General features: G+C 55.5%; 8 protein-coding genes across 8 annotated transcripts; 3 read left to right on the top strand and 5 right to left on the bottom strand.

Annotated features, from left to right (window-relative positions):
- The first annotated feature begins 2146 nt into the window (after positions 1-2146).
- SETTUDRAFT_168447 (uncharacterized protein) lies at positions 2147-3189 on the top strand. Its single transcript, XM_008025810.1, has one exon. The coding sequence runs from the start codon at positions 2364-2366 to the stop codon at positions 2805-2807; it is 444 nt and encodes a 147-aa protein (XP_008024001.1). The 5' UTR covers positions 2147-2363; the 3' UTR covers positions 2808-3189.
- A 393-nt stretch (positions 3190-3582) lies between these two features.
- Positions 3583-7010, top strand: SETTUDRAFT_149342 (uncharacterized protein). Its single transcript, XM_008025809.1, has 2 exons — positions 3583-3851; positions 3912-7010. The coding sequence occupies exons 1-2, from the start codon at positions 3625-3627 to the stop codon at positions 6865-6867; spliced, it is 3183 nt and encodes a 1060-aa protein (XP_008024000.1). The 5' UTR covers positions 3583-3624; the 3' UTR covers positions 6868-7010.
- Positions 7011-8535: 1525 nt separating this feature from the next.
- Positions 8536-9189, top strand: SETTUDRAFT_81781 (uncharacterized protein; the record flags this gene model as incomplete). The annotated part of the gene is made up of 1 exon (XM_008025599.1): positions 8536-9189. A coding segment is annotated over one exon (654 nt), but the record flags the coding sequence as incomplete, so codon positions are not given.
- A 1818-nt stretch (positions 9190-11007) lies between these two features.
- On the bottom strand, positions 11008-14502 carry SETTUDRAFT_176665 (uncharacterized protein; the record flags this gene model as incomplete). Its single annotated transcript, XM_008025808.1, has 3 exons — positions 11008-14084; positions 14223-14227; positions 14279-14502. The coding sequence occupies 3 exons, from the start codon at positions 14500-14502 to the stop codon at positions 11008-11010; spliced, it is 3306 nt and encodes a 1101-aa protein (XP_008023999.1).
- A 545-nt stretch (positions 14503-15047) lies between these two features.
- SETTUDRAFT_46822 (uncharacterized protein) lies at positions 15048-16308 on the bottom strand (the record flags this gene model as incomplete). The annotated part of the gene is made up of 1 exon (XM_008025589.1): positions 15048-16308. The coding sequence occupies one exon, from the start codon at positions 16306-16308 to the stop codon at positions 15133-15135; it is 1176 nt and encodes a 391-aa protein (XP_008023780.1). The 3' UTR covers positions 15048-15132.
- Positions 16309-16573: 265 nt separating this feature from the next.
- SETTUDRAFT_149338 (uncharacterized protein) lies at positions 16574-18731 on the bottom strand (the record flags this gene model as incomplete). Its single annotated transcript, XM_008025807.1, has 3 exons — positions 18267-18731; positions 17161-18213; positions 16574-17109 (listed from the first exon to the last, which is right to left on the bottom strand). Exons 1-3 carry the CDS (start codon positions 18433-18435, stop codon positions 16574-16576), a joined length of 1758 nt encoding a protein of 585 aa, XP_008023998.1. The 5' UTR covers positions 18436-18731.
- An 876-nt stretch (positions 18732-19607) lies between these two features.
- Positions 19608-21824, bottom strand: SETTUDRAFT_176663 (uncharacterized protein; the record flags this gene model as incomplete). The annotated part of the gene is made up of 3 exons (XM_008025806.1): positions 19608-19862; positions 19920-21557; positions 21732-21824. The coding sequence occupies 3 exons, from the start codon at positions 21822-21824 to the stop codon at positions 19725-19727; spliced, it is 1869 nt and encodes a 622-aa protein (XP_008023997.1). The 3' UTR covers positions 19608-19724.
- Positions 21825-22188: 364 nt separating this feature from the next.
- SETTUDRAFT_27423 (uncharacterized protein) lies at positions 22189-22630 on the bottom strand (the record flags this gene model as incomplete). Its single annotated transcript, XM_008025532.1, has 2 exons — positions 22189-22309; positions 22386-22630. 2 exons carry the CDS (start codon positions 22628-22630, stop codon positions 22189-22191), a joined length of 366 nt encoding a protein of 121 aa, XP_008023723.1.
- Positions 22631-22700: the final 70 nt, after the last annotated feature.

The raw sequence follows: 22700 nt of genomic DNA, 5'->3' as shown, positions 1-22700 counted from the left end.
GCCCATCCATGCAGCTTGCTTTTTCCCCTCTCTCTCGCTCTCTCCTACACGACACGGCCACACACCACACCACACACTGCCGTGCAAGAGAGAGAGATAAGTGTGTGTGTGTGTGTGTGTGGCACCGACAACAATAACAAACCAGCCTATGTCGTCCAGAGGCGAGACCGTTATGCCTGGCGTGCTAGGACCAGGGTGCCTCGTTTTTTCCCCTCCCTCCCTTCAGACTGGCCGCGGGCGGAGCCAACATGTATTCGACGGGCAACGTCGCGCCGTCTCGTCGTGGCCTCATGATGCGAGGCGTGAGAGTGCTTTTCAAAGTGTAAAAAGATGCGACGCTTGGGCACGAGGCCGAAGGTGTGTCGCAGGCGGGCAGGCGGGCACTTGGCGTCAGGGAGCAGCAAGGCATCAAGCGTCCCGAAGAGGCTCAAACGAAGCGGCCAACGACTTGTTTAATGGCGGGGCGGGTGCAGTTCATCCGTATCAGTCGTCGCGCGCCGGGCGGGTCCTGACTTGGCCTCGACGAACCAAGGGGTGACGAGGCTGTTGTTCCATCACCACATGGCGCTCCCTGCACCGCATCCATTGCCCGTGACGTTTGTTAATCTGTCGTTCCATACGCGCGTTGCTGCGGAGGGTGCTATGGGCCGGGATGCAGCTCGATGGCTCCACCGGCGCGCGCAAGATGTTCGTCTCAGGCACCCAAGCCCGCCGTTGGCGTCGACGGCGGGCTCAAACGCCGCCCGTCTCGGTCGCAGCGGCAATGGCAACGTTGTCATTGCCAACGGGCGCACATGTCATAGGTATTAGTGGATTGCCGTGGGTGGTGCTTGGCTTTGGGCGGGCGGCGGCGGCGGGCGGCGGGCGACGGGGGCGAGTGAGTGCGAGTGTGAGTGTGAGTGTACATGGGGCTGCACCTATGCGTAGTTAGTCTGGGGGACTCTCCCACTCCCAGCTCCTCTCCCCAACACGCATGCAGGCATGCAGGCATACAGTAGGCGAGCAGGGCGACGTGCGTGTGGGTGTGGGTGTGGGTGTGGGTGCTCTGTGCTGGCCCGCGCGCCCTCTCGCTTTCTCCACTCGCGATCCACTGTGCAGAGTCTCGACCGCTTGCCGGGCCTTTGCACACACACCCCCCGGCAGTGGTCATTACCGCCCCTTGCTCCCACCGCCCGCCCAGAGAGGCCACACCCACACCTGGGGGGCGCGCGTTTGTTGTTATTGCGGTGGATGCTGCTGCTGGCCTGGTCTTGTCGCGCTGTTGTTGTTATTGTGAATGCTTGTTGTTATGCTGTTTTGGGAGACGACGCCGCCCACCCTCGTTTTGCCGCGCTGCCAGGCGAGCGAGGCCATCGCAGCGCGCCGCGGGGCCCCGGCGTGTTTCCGCAGAAGCAGCAGCAGCAGAAGAAGCACCACCACCACCACCAAAGCAGCAACGCAGTGGCACAGCAGCATCGCAGCATCGCAGCACCGCAGCACCGCAGCGCCGCACCACGGCAGCCACCCAGCGCGTCGCTCGCAAAGCCCGTCTGCCCCAAAATAACAACGACAGGACGAGCGTGCAGCGCAGTGCAAGTCGTCTTTATTGCGAGGGGCCGCCTTGGGCCTAGCGCGCGCGGCTCCCTGGCCGCTTTGGGCTGGTGCCGCCGCGTCATTGGCTGCCGGCGGGCGAGCGTTCTGTGTACCTGCATTGGGGCACTGCGAGGCGCCTTTTTCCCTGCGCCGCCGTCAAAATAACGTTGGCTCCCTTCTTGAGCCGGCGACCTCCTCGCTCGCTCTCCTCTTCAACGAGCCTGCTTGCCTGTTCCACCCTTTGTCTTCTCTCGTTTCTTCTTCCTTCCTTCCTTCCCTCATCCCCCGACGCCGGATTCATCGCTTCACTCCTTCAGCGGTATCCGCCTTACGCTCTTTCCTAGCCCTGTGTCTCTCGTTTCCTATCCTCGCCCTCGTGCGAAACAACGGGGCTCTACCAGGTGCGTGTACCCGAAACCCTACTCCCCTCCCCAACTCCCGATTACTCGCTCGTATTCCGTCACCTTCCGCCAAGCTTCGCCCACTGCAACCCCCATCGTCAACCCCATGGCTGCTGAGCGCCCCAACACGCTGCGCACCCTCCCCGCCCCAGCCATGGCTGCTAACCCGCCTACAGCGATTATACACCTTAATCACCACACCCAGACCCAGACTTGTCTGCACGCCATCGATACGCCTTAACGACCACACACCCACTACTCTATTCCAGCCAATCATTCAACCAACCACCAACCAACCAATCAATCACAATGATGAACATCAACCTTCTCAAGCGCGACCAGGACGACAGCCTCAGCTCCACACAGCTCGCACTCCTCGTGACCCTCATTATGCTGGCCTTGCTCGCACTCGCATCCATTGCGAGTCTGCTGTTTCTGCGGAGCATCCGCCAGGCCAGGAAACATGCCGAAACCGACCCCGAACTCCCGGTCTACGAGAAGCGCCAATCAAATCACAATCGCCTGACCATCACCGCCATGCCATACAAAGGCCGCGAGTCGGTCATTACTTACTCGGAAAAACAGACCCTAATGGACAGCCCTACCAGCCCAGTCCCCGAAATCCGCATCACATTCCCCGACGAGGTGGACGAGTCCGGCAAGCAGCAGTCTGGCCGCGTTGTCGTCGTCCGTGTCGGAGACCATAGCGTTGGCCTCGAGCCTCTGCAAGAAGACCTGCCGCCCTACCAGCAAGACGCGTCGGACCGCTTCGACTCGCTCGACCTGAACCGCATGGGCGGCCTCAAGGAAAAGGACGACAAGTACTACTCGTAAACTCGCCCCCAATCCAATGCCAACGACAAGTCCCGGCCAGCCCCGCAGCTTCCTAGAGGTCTGGCAGCCCGGGCTCTCGAGCCACTTGGCTACGACTGACTTATTTCTGACGACGGCTATACCGCGCTGAGCTTCAGCTTCTCGGAACACCCTTGGAGCCGTCGAGCAGCACTAGCAGCAGCAGGCGCGGTGGCTCCCCAAGTGTATATTTTCCGAGTTGACTGGCCATGTTGCTGTATACCCCCCCCTTCATGAATGGCCATCTCTTCCGTGAGGTTTCTGTACCTCTTACATAACTCTATTCATTAATGTATGCTATCTACTCCTCCTCTCGAGCGACTGTACAGAACAGCATGAGAGCCGAATACACACTGCTTTATCGATACGGCCCATGTGTGCGCCTGTGCCGTGATGCCTGCAAGCCCCAACAAACCATGCACGCGCTCAACAGCGCGCGTGGCGCCGTGACGTCCGCCCCGACTGTCGTCATGCTTGGCGACGTGTGCACTTGAATCGCTTCAACAAAAATGGCCCAAAAGCAAGTCGAACTCAAACAAAGCCCTAACCCGCCCGAACCAGCCCTAGAGTCGCGCTCCTGGCGCAATGGTTGGTGGCAGCCCCATCGGCGCGGGCTCGGCATTACCATGATCCACTACTTACGGTATGCCTGCGCCAGATCTTCATCCCGTACACGCCGCAACAACTTTCTTCTCATGGATTCTGTCGCTCCCTGAGGCCCATTGAGCCATCCCGAACTCCATTGCGCCCCCCGATTGGCATCTCACATCGGCCAATCGGCTTTTCCTCTGCAATCGCCATGGCAAGCCGTGAGATCTTCACTCCGCTGTCCGACATCACCGGCCAGAAAGGCGCTCCAAAAGCTCAGCAGCAAGCAGCACAACAGCCGCAGCAGCAGCAGCAGCAGCAGCAAGCAGCACAGGCCCCGCGAACTGCCGTCCATGACCCGGACAAGGTCAAGCAGCAAAGCCAGGTGCATTTCAAAGCCACACATGCTATTGTTGTTGCTTTCTTTTCCTTCATCCTGTAAGTCCGACTCGCTTCAGCTCCGCCCTAGCCTTTACCGACACGTCTGACGCGCCGCAGTGTGCTTCATGTTCTTGGTATCTATCTGTTTACCAGCGGTTTCCTCCTCACGCGACTGGTCCTAGACCATAAGTCGGAATGCGCGCTGCCTCCCATTGACGCAGCAGACTCGTATACAACGGGCAACCCAGATAAGGGATGTTGGCATCCAAAGACGTTCGACAAGGCGGTTGTCATCATTGTCGATGCACTCAGATACGACTTTACCGTGCCGTTTGAGGCTCAGTTTGAGCCTACCGACCTGGCTGCTGCCGCGACTGCGAACCCGTCTGAAGTGCCTCCAGTCGCTCCACGCCATTTCCACAACGCGTTTCCGGTCCTCTATGAGACAGCGAAGAAGCAGCCCGAAAATGCCTTTCTTCTTCCCTTTATCGCAGATCCCCCGACCGCCACAATGCAGAGATTAAAGGGGCTGACAACTGGCACGCTGCCAACCTTTATCGATGTGGGGAGCAACTTTGCTGGCCAAGCCATCCATGAAGACAACATTGTGAGCCAGCTGAAGAATGCAAGCAAGAGGATCGTCCATCTCGGAGATGACACCTGGCACGCACTCTTCACCGACTACTTTGAGCCCAATCTTACCCGTCCATACGATTCCTTCAATGTCTGGGACTTGCATACGGTAGACAACGGAGTCACAGAACACATCTTCCCATTGCTAAAGGCTGAGAATGCGACCAAGTGGGATGTCATCTTTGGCCACTATTTGGGCGTGGACCATGCCGGACACCGGTACGGCCCCGACCACCCGGCCATGACGGCCAAGTTGAATGAAATGGACGACGTCTTTCGCCGCATGATCCAGGAAATTGACGACGATACGCTTCTGGTAGTCATGGGTGACCACGGCATGGACGCAAAGGGAGATCACGGTGGCGAGTCCGACGATGAGATTCAGGCTGCTCTATGGATGTACTCGAAAAAGAGTGTCTTTGGGCGTAGCGACCCTTCCTATACAACCCCTCCGCGCAACGCTCACATCCGGCCAGTCGGCCAAATTGACCTCGTTCCAACCCTCTCACTCTTGCTCGGCATACCGATACCATTCAACAACCTCGGAAAGCCCATCGAGGAAGCTTTCATTGGAAAGAAAGGTGACAATTTCGGAAACCTCGCGGCGGTCAACCGCATGACTGCAGCCCAGATCCATACATACCAGCACGAGTATGCAAAGGTTCGCGGCATTCCCGACAGCGCTAGAGCCACTTCGCTCTCGCTCTGGAAAGCCGCAAATGACGCGTGGAGCTCACTCGGAAAGGCAAAGGCAAACAGTCCAGAGATGCGTCAAACCTACCACGCCTTTGCGGCTTATCAGCGTGACACCCTCAGCATTTGTCGTGCGCTTTGGGCTCGATTTGATATCCCGAGAATGCTGAGTGGTGTTGTAATCCTGGCGTTTAGTTTGATTGTTGTCGCACTTTACGCTAGGATCCTTCATGGAGATCGCACCGAGGTCACACCAGTCTTCTTTACACGAGGTGCCATTGGCCTGGCACTTGGAGGTATCTTCGGCGTCGGCCTTACTGTCTTCATGCCGCAGGAGTCCAGGGCACACGTGGTCATCCTCTCTTCCGCTCTCTCAGGCATCGTTGGCAGCGCTTCGACGTTTTATGCCCTGAGCTACCGTATGATGTCTCTTATGCCAAATAACATCTGGGGCTGGACAAGCGTGATTTTCACCCTTGCACTCTCTGCTGGCTTCGCAGCCAACTCCTTTACCATCTGGGAAGATGAAATCCTGCTCCACTTTCTGACTACGTTTGGAGTCCTTGCGCTCATCTCCTCGCTCAGACAAAGGCGCATTGCAGACCGAACCTTGGGTGCCTACCATTCAATTCTCTTTACTGCCTTGTTGAGAGTGGCTAGCTTCTCGAGGCTTTGCAGGGAAGAGCAAATGCCCTATTGCAAGTCCACGTACTATGCCTCGGCATTGTCTACCACATCGGCACCCTGGCAGCTCTTCATTCCTTTTGCTGTCGCCATTCTCATTCCCACCTTTATCAAGAGCTACTACGAGGGCACTAAGAGCTACCAGCATAATGCTACACTTTGGATAGGCCTCGCATTGCGCTTTGGGCTGATGCTTTCCGCGGCTTACTGGGCCCTTGATGCGGCTGATGATGGCGACTGGGTGCCTGGTTGGGCCAACGTCATTCGCATTACAAAACGTTTCCTTGCACAGATTGTGCTGGCAATCAGCATGGCGTTTGGATACTCAATCTATAACTGGTCCAAGCCTCTCCTCAATGTCATCATCGACAAGGACGCCAAGGATGCCAACGGCGCACCCAAAGAAGCCGTTACCGTTCTTGGATTCGCAAACGTCCACGGCTCACGCTACGCCCTTCTCATCACCATCTGGTACCTCGCCATTGCTCTTCTTCAGAAGCCAATGGGAGCTGGCGCCATTGGTATATTGGTCTGGCAGCTCTTTTCCGTTTTCGAAATCATGGACACGAACAACCTCCGCCAGTCACCGATTGGCCCTGTTGTTCTAGGTCTCCTTGGCTCATTCCACTTCTTCAAGACTGGTCACCAGGCTACGCTTTCAAGTATCCAATGGGAGTCGGCCTTTATTCCTCTCGCCAAGGTCCGCTACCCCTGGACGCCTGTGATTGTCATTTTGAATACATTTGGTGCGCAGATTTTGTGTGCTGTTGCTGTTCCCGCCCTCGTCTTGTGGAAGGTCAAGCCACAGAAGAAGGGTCTACTGAGTGTCGTGGCAAAGGCTGTGGCTACGCATATTCTCTTCTATGCCACCATCAATCTGGCAACAACCATGTGGGCAGGCCACCTAAGGAGACACTTGATGCTGTACCGTATCTTCAACCCCAGGTTCATGGTTGGCGCTGTTGTTTTGTTGGTCGTCGACATTGTCAGCATTGCGATCGCGCTTTGGGGAACAAGGATGAGCATGTTGAGTACGGCAGAGGTATTTGGATTTGGTGGTTAGGCCAGAAAGAAACGAAATACATGATAGACAATGGTGAGCAGTGTGACGCGGAACAGTACAAATGTTTTTTCTATGTTTGCAACAAACAGTACCGCGTCTTGCGTCTATTTTTCTATGTCGATATGTAGATGGAACAATCAAGAACTTGTAATCATAACAGCTTGTCGTTGTCTTGTCTACTGGTTTCACTTGATTCATGTTTCGTGCACCTCTACGTCTATTTGGTTCATGCTGTGGTTTAGTAGTGCGCGCGGAATTGGCTTCGGACCGTATGCTATGTAAGAATGATAGCCGTGGCAAGTACAAAGAGATATAATTAAACTTCTACCTAAGAACTCAGCACTGCTGCTGCATATGCCTCGGCCAGTTGCTGGTCGAGGCCTATTATTCCCCTCATGTATTACAACATTGCCTATCATCGCTACAACAACACAAACATCTCACCGACAAAACTCAACCTAGCCCTGTTCTGGAATCGAATCACCTCACATCCTGTGTCGTTTGCGTCTCTCACCTGGCGCTGCCTTTTACACTAGCGTGTTACGTCATTTCGCTCGCCAGGTGAAGGAGCTGCCCGCCGTGGCTGGATATATGAGCTCGAGACTCTTGTTTACTCCATTTTTCCTCCACTCCACTCGAGTCCCCTCCATTCCAGCCCACCCAGTTCAGCCCATCCAATCTATCCCACGCTGGTTGCCTCCGTGCATCTTTTGGATAAATAAGTTGCAGAGTTACAGTCTAGTTGATTTGCTTGGCACGACCCGGCTAGACAACTAGGTAACAAGCTATGGAGCGAGGCTACCTGAAAGAGAGTTGCAAAGCAGCCAAGGACGTTACGGGCTACCTATCTGCGTCAATAACCACAGAGAAAGACGCTGCCAGGCACTGCATCCTTGTCTTTTTCTCTCAACCCTGCCCTACGAATGATAAAGGACTAGAGAGGTTTGCGCAATGCGTACAGCCTGCATTAGCATCATTCCAGAACGGTACTCCAGATATGATCCGGTCGATACCAGTTCATCACTAACAAATACAGGTTCAGAATTCGAGCGCTCAAAGAACGATCTATGGAAAAACATCATGAACTTTTCCTGCAAGGACATCCATACCGTTATCCTTGATCTCCGCCGCAGCTTTGACGATAACCGAACTCTCTTCGACGAGTTTATCAAAAGCCATTTCAGCATGGGCATTAGTGGAGACACTGATAGTAAAGGCTACCTCGTCGGCGACCGCATCCTTGCACTATCTCAAGAAATTCGGTCCTACAACAACTCAATGGAAGCCGTGAGCCGATTGATACGTATAGCTTCAGAGATAGGCGCGCAGGTCTTGGAGGGCTTGACTTCGCTCATTGGAGAGACCTCGTTTGCAACTGAGCTGTCTGGGCTCATTTACAAATTAGGTTTCCCCGAGCGAGCGTACAGCACTCTGCTTTTAGCTGCCAGGTGTGCTGGCATATCTGAGCCCATCAACTTCCATATCGAACTGCAGTCGTCGGCAAGGAGACTCCCTTTTGCTCTTATACCTGCCAGTCAGCAAGTACTTGTTCAGACTCAGAAACCTGAGAAATCCAATCATGCACAGGATTCATACCAAACAAGTACTGACAGTACTTCGTACCCCACTCCAGCTACCTCACGAAGCCACAGCCCAACCACGGACTCTGTCCAGCCCTTGGACCCAGACGTGGCCCAACTCGTCGAAACAGTCATGCAAGACAAACTGCTCCCCGTCCACACCAACGCATGGTACGTCTTTGGCTTCGCATGCACAGGAAACGAAGAGACAGAGCGGCGCCTAGCCGGTCTCTACAAGGCGCTTATCACCGAAGCACCCATCAGCATGACCCACGACCTGCAGCGCGCCCTCCACGCAAACAGCCTCGTCGCTCTCTTCGACAAAAACGCATACTCCCACTTCCGCACTCTGGCTCCCTACCTCGAAGTCTTCCTAAATACGCCGCCTCCCAAGCGCCCCACCGTCTGGCGCCTAATCCAGTTCATCCATGACACCCACAACACGGAGCCCCCCGCCTGTCTCCGCCGCGACTACGGCTTTCGCTTCTGCAGACAGCGAGAAGAAGTCCTGTACCTCAAGGAAATACACAGCGCATTGCTGGATAAACTAGGACCAAAGCCTCTGCACGATGCGTGTGTATACGGTAGACTCCGTGTGACTGCGTTGAGAGAGGGTGTGGTGCTGCCACGCGAGAGGGGTGCACGGCTGCTAGAGAATGATTTTCCGTCGCCGGCTCTGGGGTTTGATAGTGAGGACGGGCTTGCGGCATATCAGATGCCGTTGTTCAAGAAGAAGATGAAGGAGTAGGGTGTGTGGTGGAATGAGTGAGACGACATGTCGGAATGCGAGCGATTGCATGTTCGTCTTGTTTCGGCATACAGTGTCCAAGGGAAACAAGTTGGGCAAGCAGAGAGTGAGAGAGAGAAAGTGAGGGAGGGAAATATGATATTTGCTGTATTCCAACAGATGCTACATGCGACTAGGTACTCAATGGGTTTTCTCTTCAGATTTCCAAGTCCCTTCTTTATACCACGGTCTCACAAAACCACCTTTCTTCTTCGAGTCCCCATACCTACCTACCTAGCCTTTAGCACAACAACAAGCCGTTTCTTTTCCTTACACCCTTGACTAATTCCCCGTCACATTGCCAAATGAAGATCCTACATAGGACTAGTAATAGTAGCAGCAGCAGTAGTAGTAAAAGTCCTTATATCGCTTCACTTTTTTTTCATACTGTGCCAGAACCTTATTGCATTGCACACAGCGTGATATGAAATGTATTTGAACTATGATATTACTACTAAGGAAATACATACATGCACAGGAAATGTCTATATATATATATATATATACCATGCACTGTACTCGCAGCCTACTCCCAACCCACTCGCAGCCTACTCCCAACCCACTCCAGCCCAGCCCAGCCCAGCCCAGCCCAGCCCAGCCCGACTGACACTCCGCAAAAATCCGTGAACCCGCAAAACCGCGAAACAGGATAAAAGAGACAAACTGAGAAAAAAAATCCAGGATAAAAAACATGAGAGAAGACAAAGATGGAGAGAATAGAATACGGTGCAATAGATAGTCAGCAGCGACTCAGTCACTCAGTCACTCACTCCTACCGACTCACTTACTTACTTACTTTACTCACTCACATACTCAGTATACAACCTCAGACTAAACTTGCGAAATCAATCTACTATATATAATCCATTTTTGCAAAGAAACTTTACAGTTTGATATTTTTTTTTCTTTTTTCTCTCTTACATATATCTTTGGACTGAAACTCAGAAACTGGGAGAATAGTAAAAGGATAGAAAAGCAAAAGAAAAGAAGAAAGAAAGAAAAACGAAAGAAACAAAGAAAGAAAAAGAGAGAAAGAAAGAAGTCTATAGATGTAAGAAAAAAAATATGATGGTAATGCTAAAAGCCAAAACGAGAGGATATGTGATATGTGATGAATGACAAACGAGACGAAACAAGACAAGACAAGACGAGACGAGACGAGACAAGACAAGACTAGACGAGATGAGAGAGGAGATGAATAATTTTGCGCCACGCCCACGTCCGAGTAAACAAGACCAATAGACACAGACACAGACACAGACACAGACGGAAAAAAACCCCCTGAACGCCCAAAAAAAATCAAGAAATGGGAAAAAAAAAGGAAAGCCAAGGAGAAAAACCGGTATAAAAGGAAAGAAAAGGGGAAAAAGGAAAACGCACAGACAAGAGTCGGGTAGAGGTAGAGAGGTAGAGAGAGAGAGAAAAAAGAAGAAAAGAGAAAAAAAAGAGAGAAAAAGGAAAAAAAAAGAGGAAGATGTATAAGTCCTTTACACGACACTCGTCCCCCTGGAACCCCCGAACCCAAACCCAACCTCCCCCGCTTTATACCTCTACAACGTACAACGTACAACGTACAACGCGCCGCCTCGACCGATACCTAGACTCGGCAACCCCCGGACATCCGTATTTTCGCTCACCTCAAACGCGAGAAAAAGGAAGAAGAAAGAGAGAGAAAGAGAGAGAGAGAGAGAGAGAGAGAGAGAGAGAGAGAGAGAGAGAAAACAACTCCCACGCACACCACATACGTACGTATACCTCACACGCGTCAAGCAATCAATACGGCGCCTTACCCACACTAACCTCGTCCCTTGTATCGTCGTCATCCTCACCCTGCACCCCAATGCTATCCAAGAAGCCTGAGAAATCCGGTTTGCCACCGACACCAGTAGTAGTGGTGGCAGCGGCAGTGGTGATGGTAGAAGGAGCGACTGATCTAGCCATACTGCTTCTCCTGCGATCTCTGCTTCGACTACGGCCGCTTTTGACGCTGCGCGCTTTAGCTGCTGGGGAGACGTCGCCGTTGGTCGCTGTGCGCGGGCGGGATGCAAAGTCCTTTGTGTGGGTCTGGCCGTTGGACTTGAGATCCTCTGGGATGGGGGGCACGGGAGGCGGGTTCTCGGCTGTGTAGACGGGGGCGGTGGAATGAGTTGATGTGGCGGTTTGGGGGCGGGGTGTCATGGTTGCTGCGGGGGTTGTGGGCGAGTCTGGGTTGGGGAGGTGCTGAGAGTCGGAGGTGGGGTTGTTCGTGGTGATAAAGGATGTGTCGGAGAGGGAGTGTACGCTGATGAGGGATTCCGATGTTGTGGATGCGTGGTCCGAGAGGGATTTGCGGTGGCGGTGCGATGGGGCGCGGACAGAGTAGCTGGTTCTTGGGGCTCCGCCGCCAGATGTGGAGAGAGCGCGTCGGAGGTCGTCGACTCTGACGGTTGAGCGCAGAGACGACGAGCTGTTGGGTGTGCCGCCAGGACTGCGGCTTCGATTGGGCGACGAAAGGCGATTTGCCAGCCCGTAAGCGGTAGATGGAGGCCTGCTTTGTGCCCGCCGTGGACTGGGAGCAGGCGAGCTGCCATTGCTGTCCAGGTTGCCATGGGGAATGTTGACACCAAGAAAGTTATTCCTGGTGTAGTGGGTCCCAGACTTGGAACCCGTCATGGACGCCGACGAAGAGTCTTTGGTGTGAGTCGCAAGGCAGTCATCGCGAGACCATTGCGCCATGAGATCTTCTCGCACGTTGAAAGGCAGCTCAGGCGCATCATGTGGAGCCACTGGTTGCGTAGGCTGGTGAATGGCAGGAATCGACGACTTGATTGATCTTGGCCGGCCAGGCGACCCCGCAGGCGAAGACGGTGGGGAAAGCAACGAAGACGAATAACCTTCCGAGATCTTCTCCACAAGTGCCTCCCGATTGTCAAAAGGCTTGAGTGCCTCGTTGTGCACAATTTCCGGGGGCACCGCAACCGGCGTTGGATGTGGTATCTCGATGCGATCAATCGGCATCGGAGGGACGTTGATGCTCTTCATCCACAGACCCTTTTGGTTCCTACGCGAAATCTCATTGTGCAGCGCGCGACCAACCGAGGTGACCTCAAACTCCAGAGCCGCGCTGAGTGCCCAGAGATAGCCATGCACCAAGCTTCCGATGCGCAACTTGGCGCCAGGATCTTCTGTGTTCGCAATATCCTCTTGCAGCCGGAAGATCATCGGCAACCCACTCCGTGCAGCGTTAACACCTAACCGGTCGACCAAGGTGGCAAGCAGGAGGTGCAGAAGCAAGTAGTCGGCCTCCGAGTCAATAAACTGGTGCGCGTTTTCGTACACAGCCAGATGAAGCAGAGGCAAGAATGTGTCTTTGCCGCGCTTTGGCGTCCTGTCTCTCATAGAGGCGCTCGACATCGCGCGCCTCGACAGTGCATTCTTCTCGGTATCCTTCTCTTTCCGCCGGTAATTGTTTACAATCCTCAAGTCTTCCTTGTCCTTCTCCGTGTTCAGCCAAGTGACCAATGCGTCGACATAGGCTTTCCTGACCCGGCCACTGGGGTCGCACAGCAGCCACTGCGAGCCTTCCCAGACGCTTACGCCAACTTTGCTTCGTGACACTGACGCGGTAGATCCGTCTGGTCTCCGCGTGTTTGCCGTCTTCAAAATTGCCTTGACCGAGTCAAGAGCAGTGATGCGTGCAGTCTCAAACGAGAAGAATCGATCGATATGCGTCTTCTCCTGCATGCTGATCGAGTCTGCAACCGCCTCGACGGCACCCTCGGGATTCTGGATGGCTTCGGCGGTAGTAGCAATGGTCGAGAGACGCGAGGGCTTGAGGCGGCTCAGGATCGCCTCGATCATGTCTGAGATTTGGTCCGTGTAGTATACGTGCGTTGCTAGATTTGACATGCATTTCTGCACAGTGTCTAGGAGTTGCCGCCTTGCCTCTGAAGGCTTCTGCACGACCTCCATGACTACGCCGTCGGCATTGGTTGTCGGCGACTGCTTGCTCTGCTCTTTTTCTCCCACGACAGAGGCCGTCTGCTGGTGATGCGGCTGGATGTTCGACCCTGGCCCACCGAGTTGCAGTAGTAATAGCGTGTGCGAGATGAACCCGACCAACACATCCATGACGCTGAGCCCGATAAAGTTGATGGGTGAGGCAAGCAGGTAGTCAATCACAGTCGCGAGCACGAGTTGCCGCTCGAGGTCATCCTCCACGATTGGGCTGCGAACCAAGGCTTCCACCGCGCCTACCAGGACATTGTACCGATCTTGCACCGGCACCCACGAACAAACCATGGCCATGAGCGTCGTCGCCCAATGGCTGCTTTCGCTCGGCGGCGTCTCCAACTTGCTCTTGACATTTTCCCCGATAAATTTGAGAACGGCAGACGTTGCGAGTCGCAGCTGGCCTCTAGTCACGCCCTGGAAGATGCTCCGCAGCGCCTGGAGCGCCAGCACGCCCACCTCCTCTTCCGCCAGCTTATCCGCGTCTTCCGTTGTTCCCGAGGCCGCCACAGGGTCGCCGTCTTCGTCGTCGGTCCGCGCCGTGGATACGCTATGTCGCCGCCGCACCGCAGACTCCTTTTCATGCTCGCCCTGGACGTCTTCCCGAGCCTCTAATTGCTTGAGGTATGCCCCGCTCTCCGAGTATATGTTGGCGAGGATGACGGGTATTATGACGGCGAGTTGGCGGCCCGTCTCGGAGCCCAGCGACTCGGATGACGCTACGGCCTTGAGCGCCTGCAGGCCTATCTTGCGGTACCTGATGGCGACGGGCCAGCTCACGGCGCCCTTGCCCGTCTTGACGGCGTCCTTGGACGCAAACTGGGCGTACAGCTGCACGACCTCGTCGTACTTGGGTGACGCTGCAGATTGTCAAGACGCTGATTGAAAAGTGCCCGCGCGACCTCCCGCTCTACGCCGGCTCCGTGCTGCACATTCTGCGCACCATTCTCAACTCCAACAATGTCACCATGGTCGAGGAGTCGGTGCCCGTCTTCGACGCTCTCTGCGCACACCAGGATCCTGCCGCCCTCGCCGCCGACCACGACTACATTACTGCACATTGCCCGTCCGGACCTTCCACACGTCCTTGACGGAGCGCTTGTCGAGGAAATCAACCACCTTCTGCAGCTTACTCCGGCGCGTGCTGGCATAGTAGAGCAGGTAGCTCAGCTCGCTCGAATTGGCCTTTGCGTCTGCATTGTTCTTCTGGACCTTGGGGTAGCACTTGAGGACCAGGACCTGGTGCTTGGGGCGACACGCCTGGCGCGCGGCGTTCATGGGGGGCTCCGACGGGGGGGGGGTTTTCTGCGGGTGTGGTGGAGGTTGTCGTGATGATGATGGTGGAGGCGACGTGTGCGTGTACAGTAGCGACTGGACTACGGGATGCGGCGGCGGCGGTGATGACGAATAGCGGCGGGGGAGCGGGCGGCGATTAGAATATTAGACTAATTGAATGGGGGCGACGTGCACGAGGGAGAGAGAGAGAGAGGCCTTCAGGGGCGCAGCATTCTTCGCGGCGGGCCGAGTGGGTGCAGGCACGTCTTCACGGCGGAGCGCCACGGGGAGGGAGAAGGAGAAGGGAGGAATCGTGGTAGCAATGGCTGGCCTAGGGTGCTGCTTGCGTCTTGGGCGTGTGCATGTGGGTAACGATGCGCGCGGCCGTTTCCATGGCCGACCCAGACCCAGACATGCCGTCACGGCCCAATGCAGCCAAATGCACTTCCTCCCTCGTCAGCAAACCCCCCCAGCCGTCCGTGGCCAAAGCTAAAAAAAAACCCTTCTAGGCGTGCCCTGCTGAAACAATCACCTTTTCTGGAACAACCCCGCGTCTCGCATACACATACATGGAGTACATACTACTACATACTACTACTACATACTGCAAGGCACACTCGGCGTACACGCCCCTCAGTGCTTCCTCTGGCCTCGTCCCATCCATCGATGGCTACGATACTTCACCGGCTCCGGCTGTCGGGTGAGGCTCCACCGATCCTCGCTGTCAGTGCTGAAGAAGCCATCGGTGTCGCCCTCGCGCTTGATGCTCTTCTTTTCCTCGGACCCATACTTGAACGTGCCGCCCTTGCCAAACTTCTGCTCCGCCAGCTCCTTGGTCATGCCCGTGTTGACCGAGTAGGCATCGTGTCCCTCCTCGACCAGTTGGGCGCGCATGAGCTGTGGCAGCATGCTTGCCTTGCCCTCCTTGATTGCCTGCTTGACCTTTTGCTGCATCTGCATAAACTTGGTGTCGAGGTTCTTCTGCGCGTCCTTCTGGGCCACGACCCACTGCATGACCCGCCCGTCCGTCACGGGGTGGATGAGGTACTTTGATCCCTCGGGCATCGACTTGAGAATAAAGTCCGGTCGCAGATGCGGGAAACGCGCGTGTAGCCACGGCCAGATGGTGAGGTCGCCTGTCGTGACCCTGTCCTTTTTCTTCAGGTGCGACTGCAGCCGGATGCGAAATTCGACAGGCTTGCCGTGTTCAATGAACTGATATGCGCGATCCATGCAGAGCCTGTAGTATGACACAGGACTCGACTCGTTGAAGATGACGTTCTTCAGTCCTCCAAGCTGCCCGCCTTTCTGGCTGTTTTTGACCGAGATTCGGTGTTCGTGCGCCTCCATGAAGGCATAGTTTCGATATGTCGCATCGAGCTCCTCGGTGTTTGAGTCCATGTACCTCTTGGCCATGTCCTTTACCAGCGGCGCCATGTTGTAAATCATGTGGCCTGGCTTGATTTTCGTGTCATATACCTCTTTCATGGACACGTCCTTGGCCACCAGTTTGTGTTGCCTGTGGTGCTTGTCGGCACTGTAGAGATTGATGCGGTATTCCGACGCCTCCGGGGGCTTCAGGTCATAGGGAGAAAAGATCAAGGATTTGTGCTGTCCAAGAACCACCCTCGATTTAGCCGTCTTGTAGAGATTGAGCGCACGGCGCTGCGTCAGACAATGCGGCGCCGGGCGGGCATTGAGGGCTGCGCATTGTGGACGATGTAGCGTCTGGAGAGCGCGGTACGGGACGCGGATTGGGGGTAGGAGCGAGCGGAACTCGACCGTCGATATTCGCCCTGCTGGTGGCATGGTGTTGGTAACTGAAGATTGTTCAATTTTGTGGCGCTAAAAGACATTGTGCATGACTCGGCCCGCGCTAAGGCTGTCATACTTTGACTTTGCGCCATGACTCGCGCCAACACCATGGCAAAGCATATCAAACTCAATATCGCTAGCAGCTATCGATTTCCAAAGAAACTGCACACCCTTCTGTCACATCATGCCAGACATGTGCCTGCCTAGCCTTTTAGCACGTGCAGTACATGAATTACAACACACATCTTCATTCGTCTACCTAAGCCCACATGGGTCTCGAGAGCGCTGCAACAGGCTCGCCGCTATTCCTATACTGCATACTCGGGCCCGACAGAAACACCTCATCCCAGTCAATGCCTAAACTAAACGGGTTGCAGGGCTGATCCTCCCAGACTACACTCGAGAACTCCACCGTGGGTTCCGGTATATATTGCATGGTATCCGGCAGAGACACGGGGCCCTGCATTTGCTGGTTGTGGAAAGCCAGAGCAGACGCCGAGGGTCTCTGCACGGGTGCTGGACTAAGCATGGGTGCGGGTGTGGCTTGATACGAGCTGCCTATTGAGCTAGCGCTAGCACGTCGGTCTGTGGTAAAGCTAGGAGCAGAGGATGGATGGGCTTGGTGAAGCAGGTCGTGCTCGCACCGCCGCACAATCTCAGCGACACGCTGCAGGAGTTGCTGCTCGACGGGACTGGGCATCTGTGCGGCTTCAGAGTACAGCTCTTCCTGCACGCGACGAAGCAGATCTCGGCGGAATCGCCGTGAAGCTTCACTGGGAGAGTCGCAATCATAGACTGTTACTTGTTAGCAAGCTATATAGAAGCTCAAGGGGGAAGGTGGCTTACATGGGCTTGGGATGTCCTCAGGCGAAACATATGGGAACAGGGTCTGATAGACGTCCCTCCACTTGTCCTCCTCCAGCCTCAACGCAGTAGTGCGCTTTCTCAGCGTCCACACCGTCTCTCTGTCAATGCCTTCAATCTGCTGTGGCGACGACCTCTTGCACTGCTGCAAGCGCACATGGTTCGATTGGTCCTTGTCCGACTTGAACGTCGCATAGCAGATGGGGCAGAAGATTGGCTGGGCGTGTGAGCGATACAAGTGCTCCTTCATGCGGTGAACAGTTGGCCAGCCAGGCCCAGCACACGTACGCCTGTTGCGGTATCGGTTCGGGTCGTGTTTGTAGAAGGGACACGCAAACCGCACGCCAGTCTCGGATTCATCAGAGGTTGCCATTGATCCGCGACGCCGCTTATTTGGACTGCCTTCATCGTCGTCATCTGGCGGCGGAGTCCCTTCCTGGCGCGACTTTCGTTTCGACCCCGTGCTTAGCGATGTAGTGCGGCTGCTTTGATCCAGTGAGATGTACGGTGCAGTTGGAGCGCTCGAGGTATTATTCCCTGCGCATTGCTTGTACGCGGCATGCTGAAGACTGATTTCAATTCTCCTGAGTATCAGCTCGATGACTTTGAGCGTCGATTTGGGTGGCTGAGCGACAAAAGACGCCCGTTGATAGTCATGCTCATCATCGCTAATGTCGGTATTGGTATACATATCGCAGCTGCTCGTGGTCGACAGCGAGATGATGGACAGCGACCGTTGCTCTGGTTGAGTGCGCAGCGGAAGATTATCGTTTACCCACCGCTCTATATCATCAACATCATCATCACCCTGAGCGGCCTGCTGGGCTCCCAGAATTTTCACCGACGTGTGATGAGTGATGGTTTCTAATTCGGGATGCGGGATTGCCCGATGCGCATCGGCTCCGGCAGGGTCACTTGTGATGCTGTGCCGGCCGAGCCCCCCTGACCTATAGGGATGGCCGTGAAGTCTGAACGGGGCAGCCTTGGTGTTGGTAAGAATGCTCGGCACGCATGGAACAGGCGCAAGAAGAAATTCTACTGCGCCGTTAGCCATGTGGGCTGCAGAAGGCTGGGAGAAGAAGACATACCGTGATCCACGCCCACGGCATCCAGGGGCGACAGCGTGTCGGGGTCGCTGTTGTAGCCCGAATCGCGGGTTCTCGAGGATGAAAGAGAGTCTCTTCTCTGAGCATGCTTGGCCGTGCTCAGCAGGGGCAGGCCAAAGTACGAGTGCTTGCATGAGGGCATGGCTTCCATTGCGCAACGGCGGCGGCGGGAGGGTCGAGGGAGATGTGCTCTGGCGGGGGGACGGAGGAGACAGCAGGCAGGAGAGCTGGTGGCTTGGTTAAAAACACCATGGAGAGGATTGGAAATGCGCCGACGACAGTGATACGCGTCCAGACCCCATTGCGCGGATGCGCAAACGTGGGATCAGGGTTGAGGGCGCGTCCCGGCGACCCGTCATCAGCCGAGCAGCAGACGGGCAGGCCAATCATCCCGACTGAAGCTGCCTTGGCATCGTGGTTTGATGAGCGGGCTGATGGGCAGGCTGATGGGCAGGCTGATGGGCAGGCTGATGGGCAATGCGCCATCACGATGCTGAAGAAGGCGCGCCGTGGCTGTGCAAGTATTGACGAGTAGGGCGCCTGCGTGTCAGCTGACGGAGAAGCCTTGCCTACTACTTACCAGCGAACGCCGCCTCACACATGTAGCAGCTGTCAGCTTAGCCTTGCTCACCAAAGCCCCCTGCTTGAACTGACTCTCTCTGTTCCGCATGCCCCGGCCTGGACAGCCTTGCCAACGCCCTTGCGTGGCCCTCTCGATGCGAGCCTTTGGCCCAGATGCGCGAAGAAGCTGTTTCCGCGCGCGCGAGGATGCCGCAATCGCATCGTACATGTTGTCGCACCCAAAGTGCGCCATGCTGGCCATTAGTACTCGGAACAAGCAATATTGAAACGCTGTGTGACGCAATCGCCGGCAACCTGTTGCAGTCTGATTGTGATTAGAAAGCACTTGGCCCAGCAAACCCCCCGCTTTTCCCCCGTACGCGGTCCGCCGGCCGCTCCCCCGCAAGCACCCCCACACTTAGACCTCCAGTATACTTACAAGTACACCTGCCTTGGGCGCCACCGTGTGTCCTTCATATTGGCCGTTGCCCATCGCTTGGCCCACTCCCGACACGCATGCGTCATAGCCGTCGACACCTGTTGCGAATAGACTCCCCAGCCATGTGGTTACAAAGCAGCCGGCCAGCCAGGGCTCCAGTCACGTCATCAACACCAAGGGCCATCCTTGGGAAACCAGAGGCACTTGCACATGCCAGCATACCCTGCCCTACCACACATACATCACACACGGCACAATCAAACGCCCAAGCCACACGCGTCTTTATTATCCACCACAACCAGGCCCTCTTCCATCATCTACACCCCCATGCAGTCTACCAAACAGAAATGTAACACATGCCTGCCCACATTCAGACTCCCCAAATCTATTCTTTTTGACCTCCCAGTCCATTAATCCGCCATCGTAACAATCCCCAGCCATTACATCTTCTCTATATTATCTTGTTCAGACCCATCCGCAGCGCGAAAACTACTTCGTCGTCTTGTACTCCCTCCCTCTCCTTGTGCATTCCTCCTGGCCTCGTCGCCGACACTCAGCCTGCTCTCTCCCTTCTCTGCCTGACTGCTGTCTCGCAAATCCCCACTGTCGGTGCTCGCTCAAAGCGGCTCAACAACCTCCCCATGGTTCCCGCCTACGCTCTCCATGGTAAATGGGCTTGCAGTCGGCGCGTCCAGGATGCCCAGCTCCTGTGTCGTCAGGAACAGCGGCATGAGCCACGTGCGCATGGGAATGTACAGCAAAATGAAGACGGGGAAACCAATCGCCGCAATTGTCTGTGTGATGGCGAACGTGGCCCCAAAGCCAATGAGCTCGAGGCCAACAAAAACCCAAATCACCCATCGCCGCTCGATGCGCATCAAAGGCTCCGACTTGGGTGTAAGGTGCCGGTCGCGTGCGAGAAAGAGCAGCTTGAGCGTGATGCCGTTTGCTTCAAGTGCTTGGATCCCCATGACGAAGAAGAGTCCGGCGAGGACCGCTTGCGGGATGAGATGGAGCACGATGAGTAGGGGGCCGCTCATGGTGCCAAGCGTCAAGAGACCTTGAGCGAGGTTCGACACGCGCTGCTCTACCACATGATCTACTACGCGGCGCCTATGACCTTTGTTCGCCTCGTCGTCGCCATCGGAAATCGTGCGGGTGACGCAAAGCGACGTTGTGTGGAAGGGTGCCTGAGGAATGAGTCCATTTGGAAACGGGATGCCGAGCAGTCCAGCAACACCCGTTGTGAGTCCAAGAAGAAACAAGTCCCAGTGAAAGCCGGCGGGCTTTCGGAGCGGGAATTCGGTACCCTGCGCAATGAGACTGGACACGTTGTGGTCGAACCAGAACAGGATGGTTAGTAGGATCGCAAAGGGTATCGCGAGAAAGACATCGCCCACGCTGATATCCCAAAAGTGGACAAACCATCCGCGGTCCGCCGTGGGGAAGAACGCCTTGGACGTGGGTAGCTTGAGCAGCTCGATGCCTGCCATCTTGCCAATATGGACAAAGCCCGTGAAGAAGACCACAGTCAGCGGTGTGCCGTAGTCCTCGATGAACTTTCTAACGTGTCGCTGCAGGAGCGACGATTGCCCAATGAGACCACAGATGTATGCTACTGCTGTGACCAAAAGGGCAACCATGACGGAGAGATACGCCGAAGCATCATTGACTTCCCACTGCCGCGTCAGCACCTGGATGCCTTTCTGCAGGTAGATGAAGGCGACGTAGAAGCCAAAGATGTCGCAGGAAAAGCGCGTGACATATCTCAGCCCATTGCACGAATTGGTAATGGCCAGGACCCAGTGGAAGACGAGCGACCACAGCCCAATCAGGCACATAAAGGCAAAGTAGTTTGTCCCTCGCGGCACAATGATATCGTAGACGGTGTAGTTGAACACGGTGATGGGTCCAGTGACCCCGACAATGACGAGCGGCTGTGCTGCGCCGATGGAGAAGACGACAGAGGCCAGGACAGAGGCGAGTAGCACTTCGTTCACACCAAAGCTCCGGTTCGTCTTTTCAAACATGTCGAGCGAAAAGGCCAGCGCAGGCAGGATGTTGGCAAAGTACATGTACACCGTTGCAGGCACAACGCGATAGTCCCACGCGTCGGTCCAATCGCTCCAGTAGAAAGGTGCTCGTCTCCGCACATCGTTGATCATGCCGCTGAACAGGCTCGTCTTCCACCAGGCGCCCTTCTTGCCAGACACCGACGGTCGCGAGGCATTCGTGTCTTCGTGGGCGAGATGCCTCTCGTCAGCGGCCCCATGCTGTCTTGAAGAAAGACCGCGCGAGGATTCCAACGAGCGGTTCCGCGGAGTGGCCGAGTGCATTGTGAGGTCGCAGCTCCTGGCTGGTGCTCTAGAAAAGTGCTTTCTTTGGGGGGAAGGCTGCTTGCTGAGTCCAAGATGTCGTCATACCAGGTGTGGTGGCGTGAATCACACACGAAACGGCGCGGCACCACGCGGAAAGACGTGGAGAAAAGGAAACCTGGCTTGGAACCAGAGAGAGGCGGAGCAAAGAAGCTTTTCCGCCATTGTGACGGCGGATGAGCTTGGTTATTAACGAACTGGTGGAGAAATCGTTGATCCCACACTGACCCCCCGGCCATGGATGGCCCTGGTAATAATAGCCGAACTGCTCGGGCAGAAGGCGGTGACAGTCAACGGGGAACCCTCATGGACCGCGCCCGAGAGCATAATCCCAGGGGAACATGTAGTCGACTGGCACCCCTGTCGCATCCAAACACTAGAGATGCCTGGAGCAAGTTGAGCGTGCCAACTAACAGGCTGTGTTATCAGTTGCTCGTCGAGCTGGTAATGCCACTACATGCTGCCAAGGCATCCACACAGTAGATCCCCACGATCTGAACCGGATAGCGGATCTCAATTACTTGCATGCCTAGCCGCACATGACAATCGGGAGAAAACACTGCATGTCGCGCATGTGCTCCTGTCTATCATTCTCTATTTGGTCGCCGACAAATTTCCACCAGTCCGGCCGCTCACCAATAGTGTTGCACCTGCGAGATCACGTTAGCAACCATCCATACGAGCAAAGTGGAACTGGCGAGCGGTGTAGCCGCTGTGGACACGTACCTTGGGAATGTTCGCAGAGCCAGTGCCATCCGCAGGCAGGCAGGAAGAGTCGCGGTCCTGTTCTCGCTCGTGTGCACCAGTCTCTTCAAGGGTCCGTTCTCGACCTGGAATCTGAGCGCGCCACGAGCCACCGTCCACGTCTTGGTCGGACGCACGACATCCATACCCGCTTGACGGAACACCCGGACCGATTCGGTCTCGGCCGCTGCTATCTGCATGCGCATTAACCTCATATGACCCGCCATACTGCAGTACAGTCTGCGCCTGCACTAGTTTTGATGTGGGGCCAGTAGCAAGCGGCACTGGTCTGCCGCT

Source organism: Exserohilum turcica, assembly GCF_000359705.1.
Source record: "Exserohilum turcica Et28A unplaced genomic scaffold SETTUscaffold_15, whole genome shotgun sequence".
NCBI lineage: Eukaryota > Fungi > Ascomycota > Dothideomycetes > Pleosporales > Pleosporaceae > Exserohilum > Exserohilum turcicum.
This window is presented reverse-complemented; position numbering and strand designations above follow the sequence as displayed.

Coding starts and splice junctions, on each gene's coding strand:
- SETTUDRAFT_149342 (XM_008025809.1), top strand. CDS start 3,625: ATGGCAAGCCGTGAGATCTTCACTCCGCTGTCCGACATCACCGGCCAG. Junction 3,852..3,911: donor GCTTTCTTTTCCTTCATCCT/GTAAGTCCGACT, acceptor GACGCGCCGCAG/TGTGCTTCATGTTCTTGGTA.
- SETTUDRAFT_168447 (XM_008025810.1), top strand. CDS start 2,364: ATGCTGGCCTTGCTCGCACTCGCATCCATTGCGAGTCTGCTGTTTCTG.